The sequence below is a fragment of the Hevea brasiliensis genome, chromosome 1 (genome assembly GCF_030052815.1).
Source record: "Hevea brasiliensis isolate MT/VB/25A 57/8 chromosome 1, ASM3005281v1, whole genome shotgun sequence".
NCBI lineage: Eukaryota > Viridiplantae > Streptophyta > Magnoliopsida > Malpighiales > Euphorbiaceae > Hevea > Hevea brasiliensis.
In genome coordinates, this window is record NC_079493.1 from 126,682,208 (window position 1) to 126,702,666 (window position 20,459).

The 20,459-nt window shown below is 32.6% G+C and overlaps 3 protein-coding genes and 1 pseudogene across 5 annotated transcripts; 1 reads left to right on the top strand and 3 right to left on the bottom strand.

Moving 5' to 3' along the window:
• The first annotated feature begins 1,047 nt into the window (after positions 1-1,047).
• Positions 1,048-2,856, top strand: LOC110661235 (uncharacterized). Its single transcript, XM_021819811.2, has 2 exons — positions 1,048-1,513; positions 1,606-2,856. The coding sequence occupies exons 1-2, from the start codon at positions 1,183-1,185 to the stop codon at positions 2,496-2,498; spliced, it is 1,224 nt and encodes a 407-aa protein (XP_021675503.2). The 5' UTR covers positions 1,048-1,182; the 3' UTR covers positions 2,499-2,856.
• Positions 2,857-3,965: 1,109 nt separating this feature from the next.
• LOC110661240 (GEM-like protein 4) lies at positions 3,966-5,672 on the bottom strand. Its single transcript, XM_021819824.2, has 4 exons — positions 4,933-5,672; positions 4,767-4,847; positions 4,402-4,676; positions 3,966-4,295 (listed from the first exon to the last, which is right to left on the bottom strand). Exons 1-4 carry the CDS (start codon positions 5,078-5,080, stop codon positions 4,092-4,094), a joined length of 708 nt encoding a protein of 235 aa, XP_021675516.2. The 5' UTR covers positions 5,081-5,672; the 3' UTR covers positions 3,966-4,091.
• A 2,168-nt stretch (positions 5,673-7,840) lies between these two features.
• LOC110662137 (GEM-like protein 4) lies at positions 7,841-8,949 on the bottom strand (annotated as a pseudogene).
• A 2,091-nt stretch (positions 8,950-11,040) lies between these two features.
• Positions 11,041-18,077, bottom strand: LOC110661271 (transcription factor SRM1). 3 transcript variants are annotated; one of them, XM_058152322.1, is made up of 3 exons: positions 17,768-18,077; positions 15,754-16,852; positions 11,041-11,964 (listed from the first exon to the last, which is right to left on the bottom strand). In XM_058152322.1, exons 2-3 carry the CDS (start codon positions 16,134-16,136, stop codon positions 11,445-11,447), a joined length of 903 nt encoding a protein of 300 aa, XP_058008305.1. In that variant the 5' UTR covers positions 16,137-16,852; positions 17,768-18,077; the 3' UTR covers positions 11,041-11,444. The 3 variants fall into 3 exon arrangements, with proteins under 3 accessions (XP_058008305.1, XP_058008302.1, XP_058008306.1); XM_058152319.1 differs by lacking the exon at positions 17,768-18,077 and adding an exon at positions 16,944-17,133; XM_058152323.1 differs by lacking the exon at positions 17,768-18,077 and having other exon boundaries at positions 15,754-16,889.
• Positions 18,078-20,459: the final 2,382 nt, after the last annotated feature.

Here is a 20,459-nt window from a genome sequence, read left to right on the forward strand (position 1 = left end):
TATATTTCTAAAATCAATTATTTTAATTAAATTTTTCATTACACTAGGAAAAAGGATAAATTATTTTTTAAAAATTATACATATATTTTTTCACTAAAAAGTTATTTAACAAATTTAAATATACATATTTAAAAATATTTCTTATATTTAAAATATAAAAATTTTAATAATAATATTTCAAAAATTATCACGTGATATATGTATTTTTTTATTTTATTTATCATTTTATTGGTATATGTCAAATAAATTAAAGAATTATTTATTATTAAAATTGAAATAAAATTATAATTAATGATAATTTTATAATATAATTATAAAAATATAAAAAGTAATAAAATATATATTAAATTATATTATTAAAATAAAATAATAAATAGTCAGTGTACAACAAAATGATTGGTATATATATCAATATAGAAAAAGAAATAATTTCTATGATTATTGAATTTTATAAAAAGTAAAAATATTTTATTATAAGAAATAAAGTAATTTAATATAAAGTTACAACTAAGCACATTAAATTTTTATAAATTTATTTTTCTAAAAAAATAGTTAATTATGAAAAATTCTTTTAAAATAATGAAAAAAAATAAAATCTACTCACATAAAAAAAAACATGCATAATATTTTATAAAAAATTTAATAGATAATATTTAACAACGTTCGCTATAATTTTTTAATAAAATTTGTCACCTATAATTTATCTATTGTTTCATAATTAATTATTTTATAAAAATAATTATTTTATAAAAAAATATCAATTTATAAAAATATGAATTACATTATCTTATTTTTTTAATAAAATAATTTTATTTTATAATAAAATAAGTAATCATATAATATAAGAAAAATAAGTATCCTTTATAATTAGAGAGAGAGAGAGAGAGGAACATGGATAAAGGCAGGACAAAATCTCCTGCTACATTCAACAGGAGATCAGTACCTAACCAACCGCTAAAAGTCTAAAATAACCCCCAAAAGACACCGTCTTGTACTTCAATTACCTAGCCCATTTCTGTACTTTCACATGTAAAACACCATTGCCACTCTACTCTCCTTGTTATGATCGTATTACAGTATTGCTCCACCCACAAAGGCAGAGGAAGAAGGAAGGGGAGATTAGGGGTTTTCTTTTATCAGCCCCAATCCTCAATTGCTTCTCATTAACAGATTCAGCGTTCTATGGCTTCTTCAATTTGCATAAACGAGATGCTGACAGATGACGAGCTGCGGTCGATTCTGTCCAAGCTGGAGTGCGACAAGGATAAGGAGATATTTGGGTTGGTATGCAAGAGATGGCTCCGCTTGCAGAGCACTGAAAGGAAGAAACTTGCTGCTCGGGCAGGACCTCACATGCTTCAGAAGATGGCTGCTAGGTTCTCTCGTTTGATTGAATTGGACCTTTCTCAGTCAATTTCCAGGTCCTTTTATCCTGGGGTTACTGACTCTGATCTTTCGGTCATTGCTAATGGGTTCAAATGCTTGAGGGTTCTCAATTTGCGGAATTGTAACGGTAAAGTATTTTTTTTTTGCAAAAAAAAAAAAATGTACAGTTTTCTTTTGGACGTGCCTGTTCGGCATATTTCCTTATCTGCTGCATTACAGGTATTACGGATAGTGGAATGCGGTCAATTGGATGTAGTCTTTCTTCTCTACAGTCATTGGATGTATCATCTTGCAGAAAGCTAACAGACAAGGGGTTGTCATCTGTTGCTGAGGGTTGTAGAGATCTATTTAGCCTACATCTTGCTGGATGCAGATTTGTTACGGATGGTTTGTTAAGAGCTCTCTCTAAGAACTGTCCTGATCTACAAGAGTTGGGCCTTCAAGGATGCACCAATATAACTGACCACGGGCTCACAGATCTCGTTAGTGGTTGCCAGCGAATCCAGTACTTAGACATCAATAAATGCAGCAAAGTTGGGGACACTGGAATTTCCGATCTTTCAAAGGCATGTTCATCTTGTCTCAAGACACTGAAGTTGTTGGATTGCTCCAAAGTTGGGGATGAATCTATATCTTCCTTAGCCAAATTTTGCAATAATCTTGAAACCCTTATCATTGGTGGCTGTCGAGACATCTCTGATAAGTCTATAAAATCATTGGCCTTGGCCTGTAAAAATAGTTTAAAGAATTTGCGTATGGACTGGTGTTTAAATATCTCCGACTCTTCATTAAGCTGTATCCTCACTGAGTGCAGAAATCTAGAGGCTCTTGACATTGGATGCTGTGAGGAGGTTACAGATGCTGTTTTTCAAGGTTTAGGAACTGTAGAAACTGAATTGAGGCTGAAGGTTTTTAAAGTTAGCAACTGTCCAAAGATAACAGTGACTGGTATAGGCTTGCTTTTGGAGAAGTGCAACACTTTAGAATACCTTGATGTGAGATCCTGCCCACATGTTACAAAGTCAGGTTGTGATGAGGCTGGCTTGCAGTTTCCTGAACGGTGTAAAGTAAATTACACAGGAAGCTTGAATGAGCCAGAGGTTCTAGTTTGAGACCCCAGATTTTAACAGATTGGAATTCTGGAGAAGTTCTATCATTGGAAATTCCTATGCAATCCCTTCCTGAAAAGTCAATTGAGTATCATAATGAACAAAGGCTTTTGCCAGCGAATCTTCTCCTGTTCTTGTACAAACTATGCGTTTGACTTGGATTAATTAATGTTTGGCATCTATTATCTATTTTTCACCTTGGTTTTTATGTATATTTTGCATGTACATTGTTTCTTCTGTTGTTTTGCGTGTCTATTTATCTTTGTTTTTTATTTTCTCTTAGTCCTTCCAGCGGTGGAATGTTGTTGTAAGATGTTCATTTTCTTGGTATAATAATAATAATAAGATCCTGTTTATGATCCCTCTGCCTCTTTTTTCCTCATTCTTCATATAAATGATTTGTATGCTTTTCTATGGATGCAATTAAGCAGTTGGGTCCTTCTGGTTTATTTATTTAGTTTTTCCAATAAACTGAAAGAAGCCAGCTTAAGAATTCTTTGACGACTAATTAGATGATATTTTAAACGATTCCAGGTGGTGAGAGAATCTGGTGATGTCAGCCCAACCAAACAATATTTGAGCAAATGAAAATGAGAAATGCATTCAGGTGTGACCACTTCAGGAAGGTTTCATCTGGTTTATTTCCCTGATCTATGTATTTGCTTCCATCTTTGAATCTTACATTAGTTACTGTGGGAGTTAGGGATTTTATAATTTGAATACCTAATGGAATGTGGGGGTCCTGATGTTGGAGTTTGTTTAGATATGCAATGGCAGTAGTGTTTATGCCTACCATGTGAAGGAATGGACGGGGAATCGTGGTCTGCTACTTGTGACAGATGCTGCCAATAGAGGATGAAACCATTTTGTCAAAAAAGGCTCATCTGGTATGGTTCTAAATTCCTAAAGATTCTTTTCAACACCAGCCACCAACTTTTGCTTTCCTAATTTAGTGGATTGTGAAGGATTAGCTGTTTGAAAGCAAGTTACTTTCAACAACCAGACTAAGGTGCTGCGTATCTTCTAGGATAAGTTATCAAATCACATTCAGAAACTAATTCAGGTGCGAATGAAATTATCATAGCTCTTCAAATAAAAACTGCTGTGAGATTAAAATTTTGTACATAGATGTTAGCAAATGAGGTACTTGTTGTGAGGTTGCAATTGTGTCCATTTAGGTAGTTGCTATAACTATCAATGCAACTTGAGAACCTAATAGCCTAGTTGCTCCACTAGTTTTGGATGAGGTTGCAAGCACACGTTTGGTTACTGGTTTTCAAGTGCTTGTCAAGCAGCTTAAAAACTGCAATCAGCCTTTAAAAACTTGGTTCTGACCTGTTATCTTACCTAACCCAGGCTTAATCTAAACAAACAGCCTTCAAAAGGTGCATGCTTGTGGAATTTAATCTACACTTAGTACAGAATTAGCTAGAAAAAGATAATTCTTCAAATAAGATTAATGAAAGGAAGTTTGAAAAATCTTGAAGCATTCTCATTCACAAAAACATCTGTACAATTTCTGTGGTCAACTAATTTCGTTGACATGTCATCATGCTGTTTAGTTACATTTGATGAAGAAAAGAAGCAAGGTTTTGTTTAAATCACATTTGGGTGGCTTGCATTCATCCAAGCTTGAGATATTGCTTGCTGCAGACACTTGAAAGCTTTCTGATAATTGAAGAAACCCATAAACCAGAAATCAAAATCATCGACAGTCACTATTTCTATGTACTTTTGTGATGGATGCTTCACATTTTCAGTTTGGTTCGCCGTCTTTATCTTTCTTAATGGGATCAAGACCTGCATTTAATTGGTATTTTTCCAGGGCGTTAGCAAGTAGAAATGTTAATGCTACTTAAGATGTCAGAAAGCAAGGATATATATATATATATATATTGTTGATTACCTTGTAATGGACTCTGACCATTTTCCCCTCCGGTGAAGAAAATTTAATTGATCTCTCACTGCAGAAGGCAATTTTGTCAGTAGAGATAAAGAGCATTCCAGCAATAGGGCCTGCTGTAGTTGACAAATAACACTGACAAGCCTTCAGCAATCTCTCTCCTTCCCTAACGGTAAAAAACTGTCGAAACACTTTCTTCACTCCTCCTACTTGGAGAATTCTAGCTCCCAAGCTGAGCTTCCCCATAAGAGTTTCAGTGATCTTGCTCCCCAGTCTCACTGCAATCACACGAAAATGAGATGAATTTAGCTATTATCCATTGTTCATTGAGTTTCTCACATTACAAGGGAATACTGCGATCATCTTACCATGCTCTCGGATTCCATGTGCAAATTTGTCAGCTTTTTTCCCCAGCTTGTTCATTCTTTTAAGCACCGAGTCTACTTTGTCTGCAATATTAGCACCAGCTGATTAGTAAAATGCCATCATCTGCTTAAAAAGGGAAGATAAAGATAGTGAGGAGAAGAGTAGTACCTTGCTTGACTGTGAGAGATTTATTTGCAGGAGTTGGAACATAGCATTGGGTAGCATTTTCAAAGAAAAGTCTAGGCATTTTCTGAACTGGTTTTGTTGCAGATATGATTGGAACTCCAATAACCTGTTCCTGAGACAAATTCTTCATATTTGATTAACAGGAAATAAAGAATATTCACTTCTAGCCTTTGCCTTGAAACTTCTGTGTGGATCTCTGGCACAACAGAATGTGCTTTGCTGGGAGAAATGTGATGGGAGCTAAGCTGCTTTGGTTGATCAAAACTTGTATTGTGCAAGTATATATAAAAGGATATGTTAGGTTGGTGAAACTCAGCTTTTCATTGCATGAGTCATCCATGGCTCATCCACAATGATAAAGGCATACAAATAGACTCAACATGATATATTTTGAGGAAAGATATAAGAAAAGATGACAAGTCTGATTGCTTTCAAGAGAAGATATTGTAGGCCCATTTCTTCCTATATTTTCAATTCTCGAAAAATCACATTAATTTTAAAAAATTCTCTCTCACTACAGATTTCCTAACATTCGAAATTCATTATCTATATGAGCATTAAATTTAGATCTCCAAGAAAGTGATCCTGGTTATAACTCTCTTGCATTTACATGTATTTGGACCCACTTTCTGATCTATATATTGAAACCAAATGAGATCAATCTGCTGCAGTGTTAGGGTTAGAACATTATAGATGGGAATAGAGCCAATGGGTCCCTGAAAATTTCTATGAAGAAAAAAGGACATCTTCCAAGGAAATTTGTGGAAAATCTCAAATGGGGCCAAAGAAAAAAACAAAATTTCTTGATTAGTTGAGACAGTCTTTTAGTCATACAATCCTAACCAACCCCATACATGCTTTCTTGTGATTAATGCCAAGTGCTGACTGTGTAAGGAAGTGTTATTAAAACCTTTTGAGCTGTCATTTTAGCTTTCTGATGGCTGCAACACTCCTGTATTCGCTATAAAAAATTTAGAAAAGAAGAAAAAGAAGAAGCCATCAAAAGTCATTTGAAGGACCATGTCATGTTGGATCAATCAAAAATCAAAATCATAGGCAACAGACATTTTTTTTAATCAAGAAATAAAGTGCAAGATACATCATAATCATGTTAATTACGACTAGAACTGATGTAAACCAAAGTATATTTATAAAAGCAAAGTGAACATAAAAAAAATCAAACAATATAAAAATAAAATCAATTTAACATTAAATGAGACTTAACCTATCAATGAGTTAACTCACTGAAGTTGTCTCTAAGGCTGTAAGGTCTCAAATTCGATTGTCAGTTAGAATGCCGGCAAGTCGACGATAGGTGGTTGTAATTCATCAATCTACCAAATTGGATTGCTGACTTTTTCTTAGATTGTGAAAGTCTCATTTACTTTAATAGCACCATTGGGATAAGAAATAAACTATCAGAAGGGAAATCTTTTTATCCATTGCTTCTTATCTTAGTGCTTGATGAGGTGGGGGTGACTGGGCAGCCATATTTGCTCATCTCACCGTTAGACCATGTTTGTGAAGTTGTTTCTGTTAAGATCTAAGAGACTACCAAATAAGACTTTGAATAAATCTTCATTGTTTACACGTTTAAGGGAAGCCAAGCACTTGCCATGTCATATCCACATCACCATCGTTTCTCATATGTGGTTAGGGTAGGATTCAATGGGAGAGTAGACGTGAAAAAGAAACTAAATTTAGAATATTATATATTATCTGAATCTATAACTATAAAGATTCCTCTCAAGCAATGAGGCGGATGCTGCATAAGCGAAAAGGGAGGAAAACTGAGGGAAAAGCTGGTCAATGGCTGCAGTTGCAGAGTAATCAAAGCTTTTTGCAAAGACATGTACATGAATAAATGTTGGAAGTAAAGTGTCATAATAATATGTGATGATATCTTTCAAGGAATAGCTGCTTGCTAAAGAGAACTTCAAATTCTGCCAAGTTCTTCTGCACATAATTATAATGTACGTTTTAATGAATGGAAATTGAGTATTTGGGTCCAGTCCTTGAGCAATGAGCATCACCATCATACTCTTACAGTTTCGAAAACTTCAAAGAAACCCAGAACCGCAAATACTCTCTCCACTATTTTTAAGCTCAACTGACATAAATCTATAGTGCATTGAAGGGAAGCTGATTCAGTTAATGGCAGGTGTGGCATTATATATGTATGGATGTTAGAGGAAAGCCTCATTGATGTATCTTTTTATATGTTCTTGTATGGTCTAACAATTAACAGGTTTATTAGGATTAAGATTTCCGAGGTATCTCAACTTGAAGAAGTAGTTCCCCATTTTATTAGCGTTACCTATCATGCGGAAACGACAGTGCCTTGAATTCAACTCTAGGTATATACAGGACCTGATTGACAATGATGTTAGAGCTATTCTTAAGAAAAGATCCCTTAAATGTGTCTGTTAGAAGCTATTAAATATTAATTTGAAATTAAATTCAATATATTTTAGCTGTAAGAACTTCAAAATCGCTAAACAACTTTTTCAAAAAGCTTTATCAACATCTAAAATGTGTTTTTCCATAAAAATAAGTTTAAACCACAATCTCAAACAGACCCTTAATTAATTCAACTAACTTATAATTATGCATTGCCTTTTTGAGGGTTCCAGCTTCTGGAAGTAATTCATGGTTTATAACAGTAGTCGGATACAATCTCTGCAATCATTTATTTGTCATTTTCATTTTGTTTCTTATTACTACTACCAAATTATGAATCTTCTGCAATCTTTTAATTAAATTGATGGCCTTTTCTTTTTTTCTGCTGATATGCTATTACCTGAATTCTCATAACAAGGGAGAAGAGGATTGAACAATTATTAGTAATGAGTGACTGGGGGAAAATTATAATCACCATTCATGTGTCTCTTTATAAAACAGAATACAATTGATGAATGCTAATTACAGCGGTTTTAAAGTCATTGGGAAGTGACTTGTAAATTAATCATCAATGTTTTGGGAGACTGCCTGCTGAAGACTTTGGAAAGTCTTGTGATAATTCAAGAAACCCATAAACCAGAAATCAAACCATCCACAGTAACTATTTCCATATACTTTTGGGATGGATTCTTCATGTTCTTACTCTTTTTAACTCTTTTAATATTTGTAAGTGGGATCAAAACCTGCACAAAACAAAATGGCATCTGTTTAGTATTTACAATGTTGTGAGCAGACAGAAAGACATTGGATTTTTATTTTCTTTTTGAGTTACCTTGTAATGGATTCTGAATGATTTGCGATTTGGAGAAGAGAATTTGATTGATCTCTCGCTGCAGAAGGCAACCTGGTAAGTGGAGACAAACAAGAGGCCTGCTATGGGACCTGCTGTGGTTGAAAGGTAACGTTGAGAAACCTCTTCTTCTTCAACTTTAAACAGCTGCTTGAAAATTTTCTCCACAACACCAACTTGAAGAATTTTAGCCCCTAAACTAAATTTTCCTATCACAGTTTCACTGATATTTGAGCCCAATCTCACTGCAGTTTCAAAATAATCAAAGTTAGAATTTAGATCTTATTCATTTTTTATTATCTCAACATTTGTAGGGGAAAATTAGTTACCATGCTCTCGAACACCTTGTGCAAAATTGTCAGCTTTCTTCCCTAATTTGTTCATTCTCTTAAAGACTGAATTTACTTTACCTGCAAAATAAAGAATAAGCCAGTCCCATTACGAAAACACCACCAGATTGGCCTGCAACTAGCTTATTTACATGGCATCAAGCTAAAAAACCTCTGCTTTGTAAAGAAAAAAAAAGGAAAAAGGAGATAGACAAAGAGTTATTACTTTGCTTGAATGTGGAATAATAGCAATTTGAAGAAGATGAAAGATGGCATTGGGTTGCAGGGTCAGCAAAAAATCCTCTTACTGGCCTTCCATGTGTATATGATTCTGAGTTGACTGGAATTCCAATAACTTGATTCTGAGAAGGGTTCTTCATGCTGATGGAAGATTTTCTACTTGAGAGACAAATTGGAAGAGAAGACTGCTATGCCTAATCAATTGTTTAAACGTGATGTATTTATTGGAAAAAGTTTATGGGTGGTAAATCTTTTACCTTTTGTGGCATGAGTCATCTAAGGCCCATCAATGACAGTAAAGGCAAGACAAAGGACATTTAAAGAGAAGAAAAATGAACCAATAAGCTTTAGCTTAGTGTTGCTACAATTGTATCCAAAACTGTGAAATCTTGAGTTCAAGTCTCTGTTGAAGCCAAATAAACTAAAAGAAAAAAAGAAAAAAAAGAAAGAAAAATGGGAAGATGGAAAGCCCTGGTTGCTTTAGAAAAGTTGTTGTACAAAGGTTCAAGCTTCCGTTTGAGAAATTCTACGAAGTATAACAGAAAAGAAAACAGGATAGGTGTTCAAACACGGTTAGTTTTTGCATCCCAAGTAGCTGGAACAAATTTCAATCATGCAGTATTAGCAAGCACTATGGCTGTGTGGCATTTATGCTTTTGAGTTGGCATTTAAGCAAGCAAAAGAAACATAAAAAAGTATTTGCAAAACAAATGCATTTTTACATATGTTGCAGAGTGAGTTATGTGACATATAGACTTGGTTAAGAAATCTCTTCAATGAATCTTCTCTCTCTTTCGTTATTTCACAATGAGAAGGACTAATGAAAAGATACTTACTAATCACTCATTCCAACTGCTTATGTAATCATCTGGATTACTACAATTCTTTTGGCACTTCTTTTGTTCTTTTGGGTTCTTTACGGAGATGTGGGAATGAAAGGTTAGCAAGCACTAGCAGACCAATAGACCTTGCATGCGTGGTTATAAATAATACCTCATCTCTGCAATAAACCATGAATGTTCGACAGTGAAGTTGTTATCTTAATCATAATTCAATGCCAATTACCATAGGCATTGAAATGATTAAGTGTTGAAATATTTTTATGAAAACAATTTTTATAGATAGATTTAAATTGTGGGTTTCAATTACATTCCAAATTTCAGGCACAGCTTTGATACATAAATCCCATTATATAAGGTAAAGAAAGATGGTGTTTCCGACTTTCATTGATCTTTGGCTCCAATCGCACTGCAGTTTCCAAATGAACAAATTAAGCAAGTTTAACCTTGAAAAAGAAATTCAAAGATTGAACAATTTCCTGTTTAGCTGAGGAATCTTAATCATCATTTTCAAGTATGAAGGCATAGACCATAGACTCATAAAGATATTTTTTAATGTAAAGATAATGAGAAGGTGGTGTGAGCTCGGTTGCTTCCTTTTCTCAGATTCTCTGACACATACTTGTCTGGCTCTTTTCGTTGTGCAAGACTTGATCAGGGTACGTACATTTAACGGAATTTAACAAAAGATATGCAAACATAAAGATGGGGAAATTTTCTTGAAAATTTAATTGAAAATGACTCAATAATTTATATAGTATAAATGAAATTCAAAGGATGCATTAATTCAGGGAAGGAAATTTTTCGTGATTCTGTGAAGGAGATAAAGAATTCGGTTAGTTGGAACAACTTTTCAATCATGGAAAATGGAAATGCAATCCTAGCAAGCATTGTGTGAACTTGTCATATATCCTGCACTGAATCTGCCACGCTGTGGGCATTGAAGCTTTTGGGTTGGCTTAAAAACTTTTTGATGCCATCCTTCTTTTTTTTTCAAATATAAGCAAAGGACAGCCGAAAAATGAAAAAGTATACTGGTAAACAAAAAGGGGGCTACTGCATACTTAATTTCATACAAGTAATTAACAGTGGCCTGAGTTATTTCAAAAAAAAAAAGGCTTGAGAAAGAATGGGAAAATGAGGAAAAGTGAGAAAGAAAGGGAAAATGAGGAAAAGTGAGAAAGAAAGGGAAAATGAGGAAAAGTGAGAAAGAAAGGAGAGAATAAGAGAAGAAATAGCAGAGAAGGGAAAAAGAGGGGAGAGAAACACTCACCCACCTCTTGCATCATCCCAACCATATCACGTAAGCCATCTTCAGAGCAAACCTAACTATAACTCCCAGATGAGTGCTTTGCACCATCACATATGCTTGCAACCCGCAAGCATAACCTAGGCAAAAATTTGACAGCAATTTATAAAAGAAACAAAATAATTGCAAGGCTAAGCACAATATGTGCCAACATATGCTATTCATAATAGTGAAAAGTATATATGGGTTCTTTACAACTTTGGCCATTACAATTAAAATACCATTAACTGACTATTACTGAGACTAAGCACTAAGCATTGTAATGTAAAACCAAAAAAGGTAACTAAATTGCTGTCCTAACCATAAATGCTGCCATATTTTCCACAGCCGCTGCCTATACAAATGATGTTGTTTCCCTTCCTATTGGCTTATTTGATATTGCTACCAGAATAAACAAATGATATCAGACAACTTTTGCTTGTAACTATGCAGTCTTATTCAGGCTAAAATGGAGAAGCCACTAACCCAACAGTAATACAAGCAACTAGTCTTCTGTCTTTCTACATTTTGCAGCTAAACCATGCATATCACCTATGAGCAGTTGTTGGTGGCATTGGATATGTCATAGGACCCATGCTCATTGGTGCACCAGGTACCACTCCTGATACCGTTCCTGGTACTGGGGCTCTAACTCCAAAAGCCATGTGTGCAGGGGCAGAAAGATTAACAGGGGTGCCAACAGCTGAAACAAGGGGCCCTCCTATTGGCTGCCCTATGGATGGTGGACCATATACACCAACTCCTGCTCCTGGGGGTCCAGCAGGATGTTGAGGTGGTTGTTTGGACGCTTTGCCAGCAGACCCTCCTGCAGCAGAACCATTTGTTTGACCAGTTATTGGTCCTTGTGGTGCTGAAATGTCTCCATTGCCAACACTGGTGATGTCATGTATGCTAGATCGCCTCCTATCTTTGTTCATGGAGTTCAAACGAATGAAATACTTTTGTGCATGGCTAGCCACTTGTGTAGGTGTTCTCGTCACAACAAAGTTTCTTGAAATACTTCGCCAATCACCTTTCCCATATTTGTCCAAACCAAGAAGAAATAACCTGTAATCGAAGGATATAGAAATTAATTGTGTATCCCAGCATGCTACCCTTATAGATTCACCAGACTTTAGCCATTGCAAAATAATATTCATAATGCAACAAGAGAAACAACCCCCCACCCCACAAAAAAAAAAAAAATAAAATAAAAAAAAATAATAAAAATAATAATAATAATAATCATCCTTCAATAAAATATTAAACATTATAGTCCAAAAATACAACTCCTAAGAGAATACATGCAAGGTCAAGCTTTGTGAACCAGAAAACACAAAGCTTCCCATGTCAACTCCCAGGTCATAACCAAACAGTGCAAGTTAGACAGGTACATGGAAGAGTCGATGTATACAATTATAAACCTTTTGATACAACTAGATTGGGTAACTCCAATTGTTAAGAGGTGTATTCTATCTCTTGAAAGAGAAAAAAAAAAAAAAGTAAATAAAATCAAAGAAGTATTGTGTATGCATAGGATGGCATTGTCAGTCTCATAGAAAAAATAGCACTATTGCAATAAAATGATTTGATGGGTTACATAATACATTAAATTCGCTACAATTGAAAAGGAATACTAAAAGGAAAATTGTTCTACAGGCTCAAAAACAAATAAAGCATTGAATTGATGCAGAATGTACAGAAGATATGACAAACACCACCAACAAAGGGATCTGAAATATTTGTCAATGAAGGTATGAAGACCACTGAAATAGAAAAATCATTATTGAGACTACAGGAGAATTAAAATATCGTTACCACATTGAGAACAAAGCAGAAGGGAAATACTAAACCAGATGAGGACTTTAATGTCTTATATTAGGAAATAAGAATAAAGATTAACTGCTTAAGTACACCAAATCTTCACACAAGCCAATGTGCTTTCTTTATAATTAAGCATATTTATCTTAGGCAAGCCTCATCTTTACAATGCAATGAAGCAAATTTTGCACAAAAAATGATGAATTTGTCAGTTCATACTTCAGAACATACATTAAAATTCCATATATTTGTGTGGATGTCCAAAATGTACATGGGAAAATGATGGAGCATTTGGTACACATTATTTTCTCAGTTGGTTAAATATTTCCATTTAGCATTTTGGTCGATGTTCTATAAGAAATTTCAGTTTCCTAATAAACAAAAAGGATATGCTATTCAGTTTTGAGGTTGGTTTCAAACCCTGGCAGCCAATACTAGTCACATAAATCCCTAATGTTATGCATAACGCTAAACTAAATAAACAGTCATCTATCATCTTTCCATCAAGGCAGGTTCTTATTGACTTTTAGAATTTGCCTTCCCAGATTTCCTACCATATTTTATTGCCTCTCAAAATCTGTTTTCACAAAGATCAATATAAATTTTGTGCTCTACCTCATGAAGACTAAAACAGAACACAAAATTAAAGGGAAAGCCCCACACATTATATTCCTAATCCAAGACCACAAAATGGTACCCTTCTAAATATTTAAATAGAAAAAAAAAAAAAAAAAACAAACATTAGCAGTGTGGTTAATATCCATTACCACACAACAATGCAGAAACAAGTTTTAGAAAAGCACAATGATAAGATATCAAGCACTTGCTCTACAGTGTCCTAAAAATGTCTAAATGTATCATTGCTAAACGTTTATCCAACATGCCCAAATTTGACGTCATGGTTTTTATTTTAACTTTTACCCAAAATGTGCTCAAAATTAGCAGTACAAGTTAATTTACAGTGGCTAAGCGCCCATTCTATTATTTCCAGAGGTTAACTCCAAACATTTGAAAACACTTGGACACTTGAAAATTGAAATTGGTTCCCAGGAATATTAACTTCCTCCAAAAATAAATAAAATAAATAATAAGGCATCTGGATAGTTGTGTGCCACACAATTAATAATACAAAATTCCTATTGAACATAGAATCAATAAAGGCCATACATACAAATTGTCCATGCACGTTAAAGGAGATACCACTTTTATTTTCACATTAATATCATAAAAATATTGCTTTCAATAAGTCACAAAAGAGGCCTGGATCACTACAAAACATAGATTCAATTTAGCATTGTTTCACAAACAGTTGACAGAAAAAAAGAGACAAGAAAACTTCTAGTCCCACTAAAGCCTTTTAGGAATCTCAACTAGCAAAATTTACCTAAGCGTAACCATTAAATGTGTAAATATGCAAAGAAATTTATCAACCAAACTCTTTTATTGTTCACAAGACTATCTTACGCATTAGCAAAAACAACTGGAATTTAGACCAGGAAAAAAGGGAAAAGTAAAAGCTCTCATTAGTAAGGAAATATTGCAACAATCTATACATACAGGCTTGTCATTGGCAACTTCAATGAAAACAGAGGCTCCTTGCCAAAGACAACAGGAAAAGAAAACTGTGAAATTCCAGTGGAAATCAATGACTAAAAGCAATAAACAAAACTAGTGGTGCCTTGAAATGCTAGTTGATACAAGAAGGAAACCTATTAACCAACCCACTAATGAATAACATACAAAAGGATTTTAGAATATAACTAGGACCAAAACCCAGTAGACTTGGATTACCAATAGCCCCAATACGAGCAGGTCAAATTTAAGGCACCCCCCCTCATGGCAGAAAAGACACTCTAACAGGTGACTAAAATCTTACAAGCAAAACTTGAATATAACAAAATATAAAAACAACAAATATCTCATCAATGAGTACTGAAGACCAAAATCCATAAACTACCAAAAAAACTCATATGTAAGGAATTTTATGGCTTTTCATGTTTAAGAATGCCACAATTAATTCAACAATGCTCAGACCACAGATTAATTTTGCAAATCCACAATAAAAGTAAGCATCAAAAAGATTAAAAGCACAGTTCTTCAGAAGGATCACCCAATTTCATTAATTAGATGACCTCAGAGTTGTCTCCTAGGCAATTAATATCATTCTGTCAGTTATTCACATTTCTGTTCCTCTCCATTGCTTGTTTCGAACTAATAATTATATTTGTTTAGTTACAACAAAAAATTCTGGTTAAGATTTTCTTAAGCTGTTAATTAGCATGCCTAAATCAAATCCAAACCACATCACAGTCAATGCATAAACCATGGCCAACTAGTGTTTTCTCAATTTTAATGTGAGGGAGAAATTGAAATGTTGATATTCTCTCAAGAAAATTAACATGAAAAGAAACTACAGAAACCATTACAGGATTAGGACCTCCCTTTTCTCTTAATTTTTGATAGGGCAAAGGATCACAACACGTTAAGCAGAGAAGAAATGAATTTTTTTTTAACTTTCTCAAAAGAATTCAAGGGCAAAAGGATGACACAAGTAATAAGCAATCTCTCATGTTGTTGAAACCACCAACTTTATTCGTCTACATGCCAGCCTTTCAAAACTTCCAAATTGACTACTTGACCTTTCAGCACATTTGGCAGCAATAATACAGTAACATATCAAGTAAGCCAGCAGAAAATCATATGTTGCTGAAGTTCATCAAATAATAGTAACTCACCCTCACCCAGTAAACTTGCTTTGAGGAAAAAGAAGTTTTAATAAAAACTATAAAAGTTGAAGCAAGGCTAAAGATTCCAACTGAATTACTAGGACAAGATTCTTCACAAAAAGATATAGCTAACCTCAAAAGCATGCAATTGAAGACAAAAACAAAAGAAACACTGATCAATAGATTATTAAACAAGAAAAACAATCATTAGCAAATAGCAAAATGAAAAGTCGCATATAACTTTGCAGGTGTACCAACGAATAGAAGTAACACAACTAAATAAATAAGTAACAATAAATTATAAATTTACCTGTGCTCATCCTCCGTCCAAGCAATTCCTTTTCGACGTTCTTGATCTGACCGGGACGCCTTATTTCCATGAGTAGACTCACTGTTATGATGTCCCAGGTGGCCACCCTTCTTACTAGTTCCTTCATCGCCAGCATGGCTCACTGAACCCTCTGAAAAAGAGTAGTTAGGCAGAGGCACACAGCCAGCTTCTATCTGATTCAAATCTTCAACCAGAAGTTCATAGTGAAGTTTAATCTCTTCTTGAGTTTTCCCAGGTACATCAGCTGCAATCTTCTCCCACCGATCTAGAGCATCCTCAGCATATGTTGCAAGGGCATTCTCAAATGCCTTATCCTGCTCTCTAGTCCACAAAGTGCTACAGCCCACTCCATCCACAGTCATCTAGACTTGTTTGAATCCCCAATCCAGAATTCACTCACAACACAAGGAAAGAAATCTACCAAAGGTGCTTTACAAGGTAGGCTAACCTATAAGCCAATCTCAAAAAGCAGGGATTTTCTAGAACAGTTCTTGAAATTTGGATCTGAATTATTTCTATATTTGGTATCACCAACAACAGGAGAGATGGTAAGCAGGATGTGCCAGGATATAGAGATAAGGACGAAGAGAAACAAAGAGGAACCCCCAAAAAGGCCAAGAGTGCTGAACCAGAGATCACCTCCAATAAAAATCACAAAAGCCCAGCAGAGTATGTGAAGAATTCAATGGTGATTTGCTCCACAATTAAAAAAAATGGCGCTTGTGAATTGCTGACCTATTGTTGAATGAAAAGCAACAAAGTTCAGTTAGAACATGAGAAATATCTGAAAACCATTAAATCAAAGATGCAATAAATTGCAATTTAAAGCGAATAAAAAAATGGCATATACAGAAATTAATGTGACGGTGAATTGAATAGTGAATGGTAATTAGGGTTCTGCAGAGTGAGATGTGAAAGAGACAATAAAGAAACCAAACAAAGAAGAAAAACCCAGAAACCGACAATGATGAGAACAGTTCTAACAGAAAAGGCCCACAAAACTTATCATTCAATATCTCAGCTTTTTATGCTGAAATTTTTACAGCGTAGGCTCCAGCTTCACATTCTTTGTTTTCTTCTGCAAATGTAAACAGATACTATCATTACATTGCATCACATATACACTGCACAATAGTTGCTATATTGAAAATGAAAGAAATGAAATTTACATTAACGTAACTCTTGAAAGAAGAGGGAGCCAATGCATCTCACTTGGGAATCAACAACGGGCAGAAATTCATATCAAAAATAAAAACTAATTAAAACAAAAGCTCCAAAATTTTTGCCCAATTCAAAACCACACGCATAACCCTTTTTGGGATCCAATCATATATCCTTTTTCTTCTTTTTCAGTCAATGAAATCCAGAAAGTAAAAAATTACCACCTGATATCTACCACAAGTTTAAGTACCCACAAGGCGATTCTCGAATCTTGGATATAGAAAACCATTAATTGAAAATAGACAAGCAGTGACCCAAGATTTTTCTATTCTTTATTATACAAGAAAGTTTTCTAACTCCATATTCCTACAGCTTTTACTGTTAGGTCCCAGTAAATGTGAAAAATGCTATAAGTAAACATTACCTACAAACTCAAGTACTGGCTCTGCCTAGATTTTGACACTTCAACTAACACTCAAAAACTCTACCAGTGACACAGACTATCCAAACATGAAAGTGAAAAAGCATAAACTCACAGTGCAAACCTTACTCCCAAGTGCCACCTTCATCTCTGTGTCACCTTTAATTTTTGTTTCAAAAAAAAAAAAGAATTAAAGCATAATCAAAACTAATAGCATTGATTTCATTTTATATATTGAAACCAAACCCAGATGTTAAGTAACGCAAATACCATATCAACAAAATAGAAATTAGGTCCCTGATAAGAACAAAAATTGGGAGTATCCAGAAACCAGATAAACCCAAAAAAAGGCAATGAAATAAAACAAAGAAAATATGAATTAGAAAAGGGCTAAAAAGGAGTGAAATTTACAAGGACACCCAACGAAATTATGAATGCTGTTGATGGGTTATCCGGAAAATAACAGGAAAGGAGATGGCCAGGAGCAAGATGGGTCAATTGGTCCCATCAGCAACAACAACAACTACTTGCTTACACATATAAGAACAGCTGGGATTGAAAATGGCTAGCTTCGAGTTGCCACACTATGGAATCTACAATACCCATTAATATCTATAATAACCTCTAGAGGGGAGTAAATGACTGGGTTTTGAGAGGAAAAAAGATACAGAGAGAGAATTGATTTTTTCTTGCTCACCTATCCAAACAGACAAAAAACAATATTGATTGTCAGTATCTAAGATTCCCAAAAGGGCAGTTGCAGAGAGAGAAGGATATATATATATATATATATTTGCACCTACATGCATCTGTAATATATATATATATATATATATATATATATATATACACATGTGAACTGAATAATTGATTACCAGTTGTTGGTGTCAATGAGTAATAGACAAAGTTTCAATCTTTGATTGGTGGGTGCTGGCTTCTTTTCCTTTTCAGTTCCTATCCTGAGACTAATATACACACGAGAAATGATGAGTCATAAAGGCAAGTATATTATATTTATAAATAGATATGTTGTTTAAGGACATCAAGGCAGAATTCGTCAGTGAGTTTTTTGAGCGCTGATCTGAATTTAAAAGTTTCTAATTTAAGATAAAAATTCCAGTTTTTATTTAGGTGTCTTTTATAAAAGTTAACGTGATTAATGATTTCGATTATTAGATAAAAATGGCAATGGCAATTGCATTTCCATGGTAAAATTATGCATGATTTTCTGTCCTATATTTTTTTTTTCCTTTTATTTATATTTTCTTTTTAATAAATTCTTAAATAAATTCAACTTATCATTTCAATTTTTAAATAGTTTCGACTTATCATTTTATCAATAAATCACAAATGTATTTAGTGAAAGTATTTACTTTAATTTATAAATTAATTAAAACAGTTTAAAAATCTTAAAATTAAATTAATAAATTTATTTGTAATATTTTTTAGTTTATCAAATAAATTATGATCAATTTTTTATTTTGATATCATGAGTATTATGTTTATAAATTAATTTAATTAAATATTTTATTATATTATTTTTATTTAATTTTAATAATAAATTTATTTACAGATTAATTTTTATTAAATATGTCAATAATTTATATGATAATCATAATCATTTTAATTAAATACATAATTATTTAAAAATTTTAAATATTTATAAACTTAAATTAATCTATAATAAATACAAAATGCTTATAGGTTTATTTTCATAAATTAAGTTAAATGCCCTTTTAATTTATTAAAATTAGTTTATGAGTGATTAGTATTTATAAATTAATTTAAACTGATAAACACTCATTTTATAATAATACAATTATAGATAAATTTTTTATTTAATTTTTAATTATTTTTTATTTATTTACATAATTAATTTAATATAATAGGCTAAATTTACTTAAAATCCCTTTTCTTAACTGGTTGTTGATGAAATAGTCATTTAGTTATCTATGTGCTATTAAGGGCTAGTGTATTATTTTTTTTTCCTTTTTCTAATGATAGTAAAAAGTAAAATTAAAATAAATAAAAGAATAATCAACTTATAATTTTTTGACTTAATTAAGAAAAATTAGTAATCTCCGATGACTTTTGTATTTTATTATGAAATTTTAATTTTAATAATAGATTTAATTTTGATTAAATTTCTTATATTTTAAACAACAAAAAAATATAGAGTTTTTATTTACCTCATTAGAATTTTCTCCTTAATTTATGATTGATAAAGAAAAATATGGTAAATAAATACATAATTATTAAATTTAAACAAAAATAGAAATAACCATTTAATTTTTTATGATTAACCCTTTTTTTTACTAATACTAAAACTCCCGTTTATTTTATGAAAAATATTTTTTTGAAAAATATTTTTCACATTAAAAAAATTAGTCAACAAAAAATATTTTATTAACTAAATGAAAAATTAAATTATTTTTAAAGAAAATAACATATTTTTTAAAAATAAAATAATTTTATATTTTTTAAATTTTAATAATTTTATTAAAATATAAAAATATTTATCATCTATAAAATAAATACATACTCTTGATTTAATATTTTAACTAAATAATAAAAAATATTTTCATTAAAAATATTTTATAAAAAAAGATTTTTTATAAAAAATATTTTCTATCTATAAATTATTTTTTGTGGAATTAGAATTCAATGACATTGGAGTGGAGAAAGCATAATAGGAAGAAAAGTGTTGCCATTGATCAAATGGGTGACGAAAGCTCATCATATCATCTTGGTATATATTGCATCATCTAATTTATAGATCGGAATAATTTAAAAATATACATATTATATTACTTAAAAGACAATTTTTTTTTTCATGTGATTTAATATATTTTTTCTAATTAAAATAAAAAAATATATTTTAATAAATGATAAAGTTTTATTTTTAAATAATAAAATGCAAAATTATATAATGCATTTTTAAAATGACTCTTTATATACGTGTTAAAAATACAAAATATTAGTTATGATTTATTGCTGAAAATCAGCAAAAGAAAATGAAACTTTAACGGATTGCTGAACTAAGCAATTAACGTATGATGTAGAAATAGTGCTTCGGATAAAGTGAGATTGCATCCCCACATGA

Bases quoted from the DNA above. Each gene is read 5' to 3' on its own strand.
- LOC110661271 (XM_058152322.1), bottom strand. From the start codon at position 16,136: ATGACTGTGGATGGAGTGGGCTGTAGCACTTTGTGGACTAGAGAGCAG. The intron at 11,965-15,753 runs GTAAATTTATAA...CTTCGATTACAG, and splicing joins TGGACGGAGGATGAGCACAG to GTTATTTCTTCTTGGTTTGG.
- LOC110661235 (XM_021819811.2), top strand. From the start codon at position 1,183: ATGGCTTCTTCAATTTGCATAAACGAGATGCTGACAGATGACGAGCTG. The intron at 1,514-1,605 runs GTAAAGTATTTT...GCTGCATTACAG, and splicing joins CAATTTGCGGAATTGTAACG to GTATTACGGATAGTGGAATG.
- LOC110661240 (XM_021819824.2), bottom strand. From the start codon at position 5,080: ATGAAGAATTTGTCTCAGGAACAGGTTATTGGAGTTCCAATCATATCT. The intron at 4,848-4,932 runs GTACTACTCTTC...CTAATATTGCAG, and splicing joins ATCTCTCACAGTCAAGCAAG to ACAAAGTAGACTCGGTGCTT. The intron at 4,677-4,766 runs GTAAGATGATCG...GTGTGATTGCAG, and splicing joins ACATGGAATCCGAGAGCATG to TGAGACTGGGGAGCAAGATC.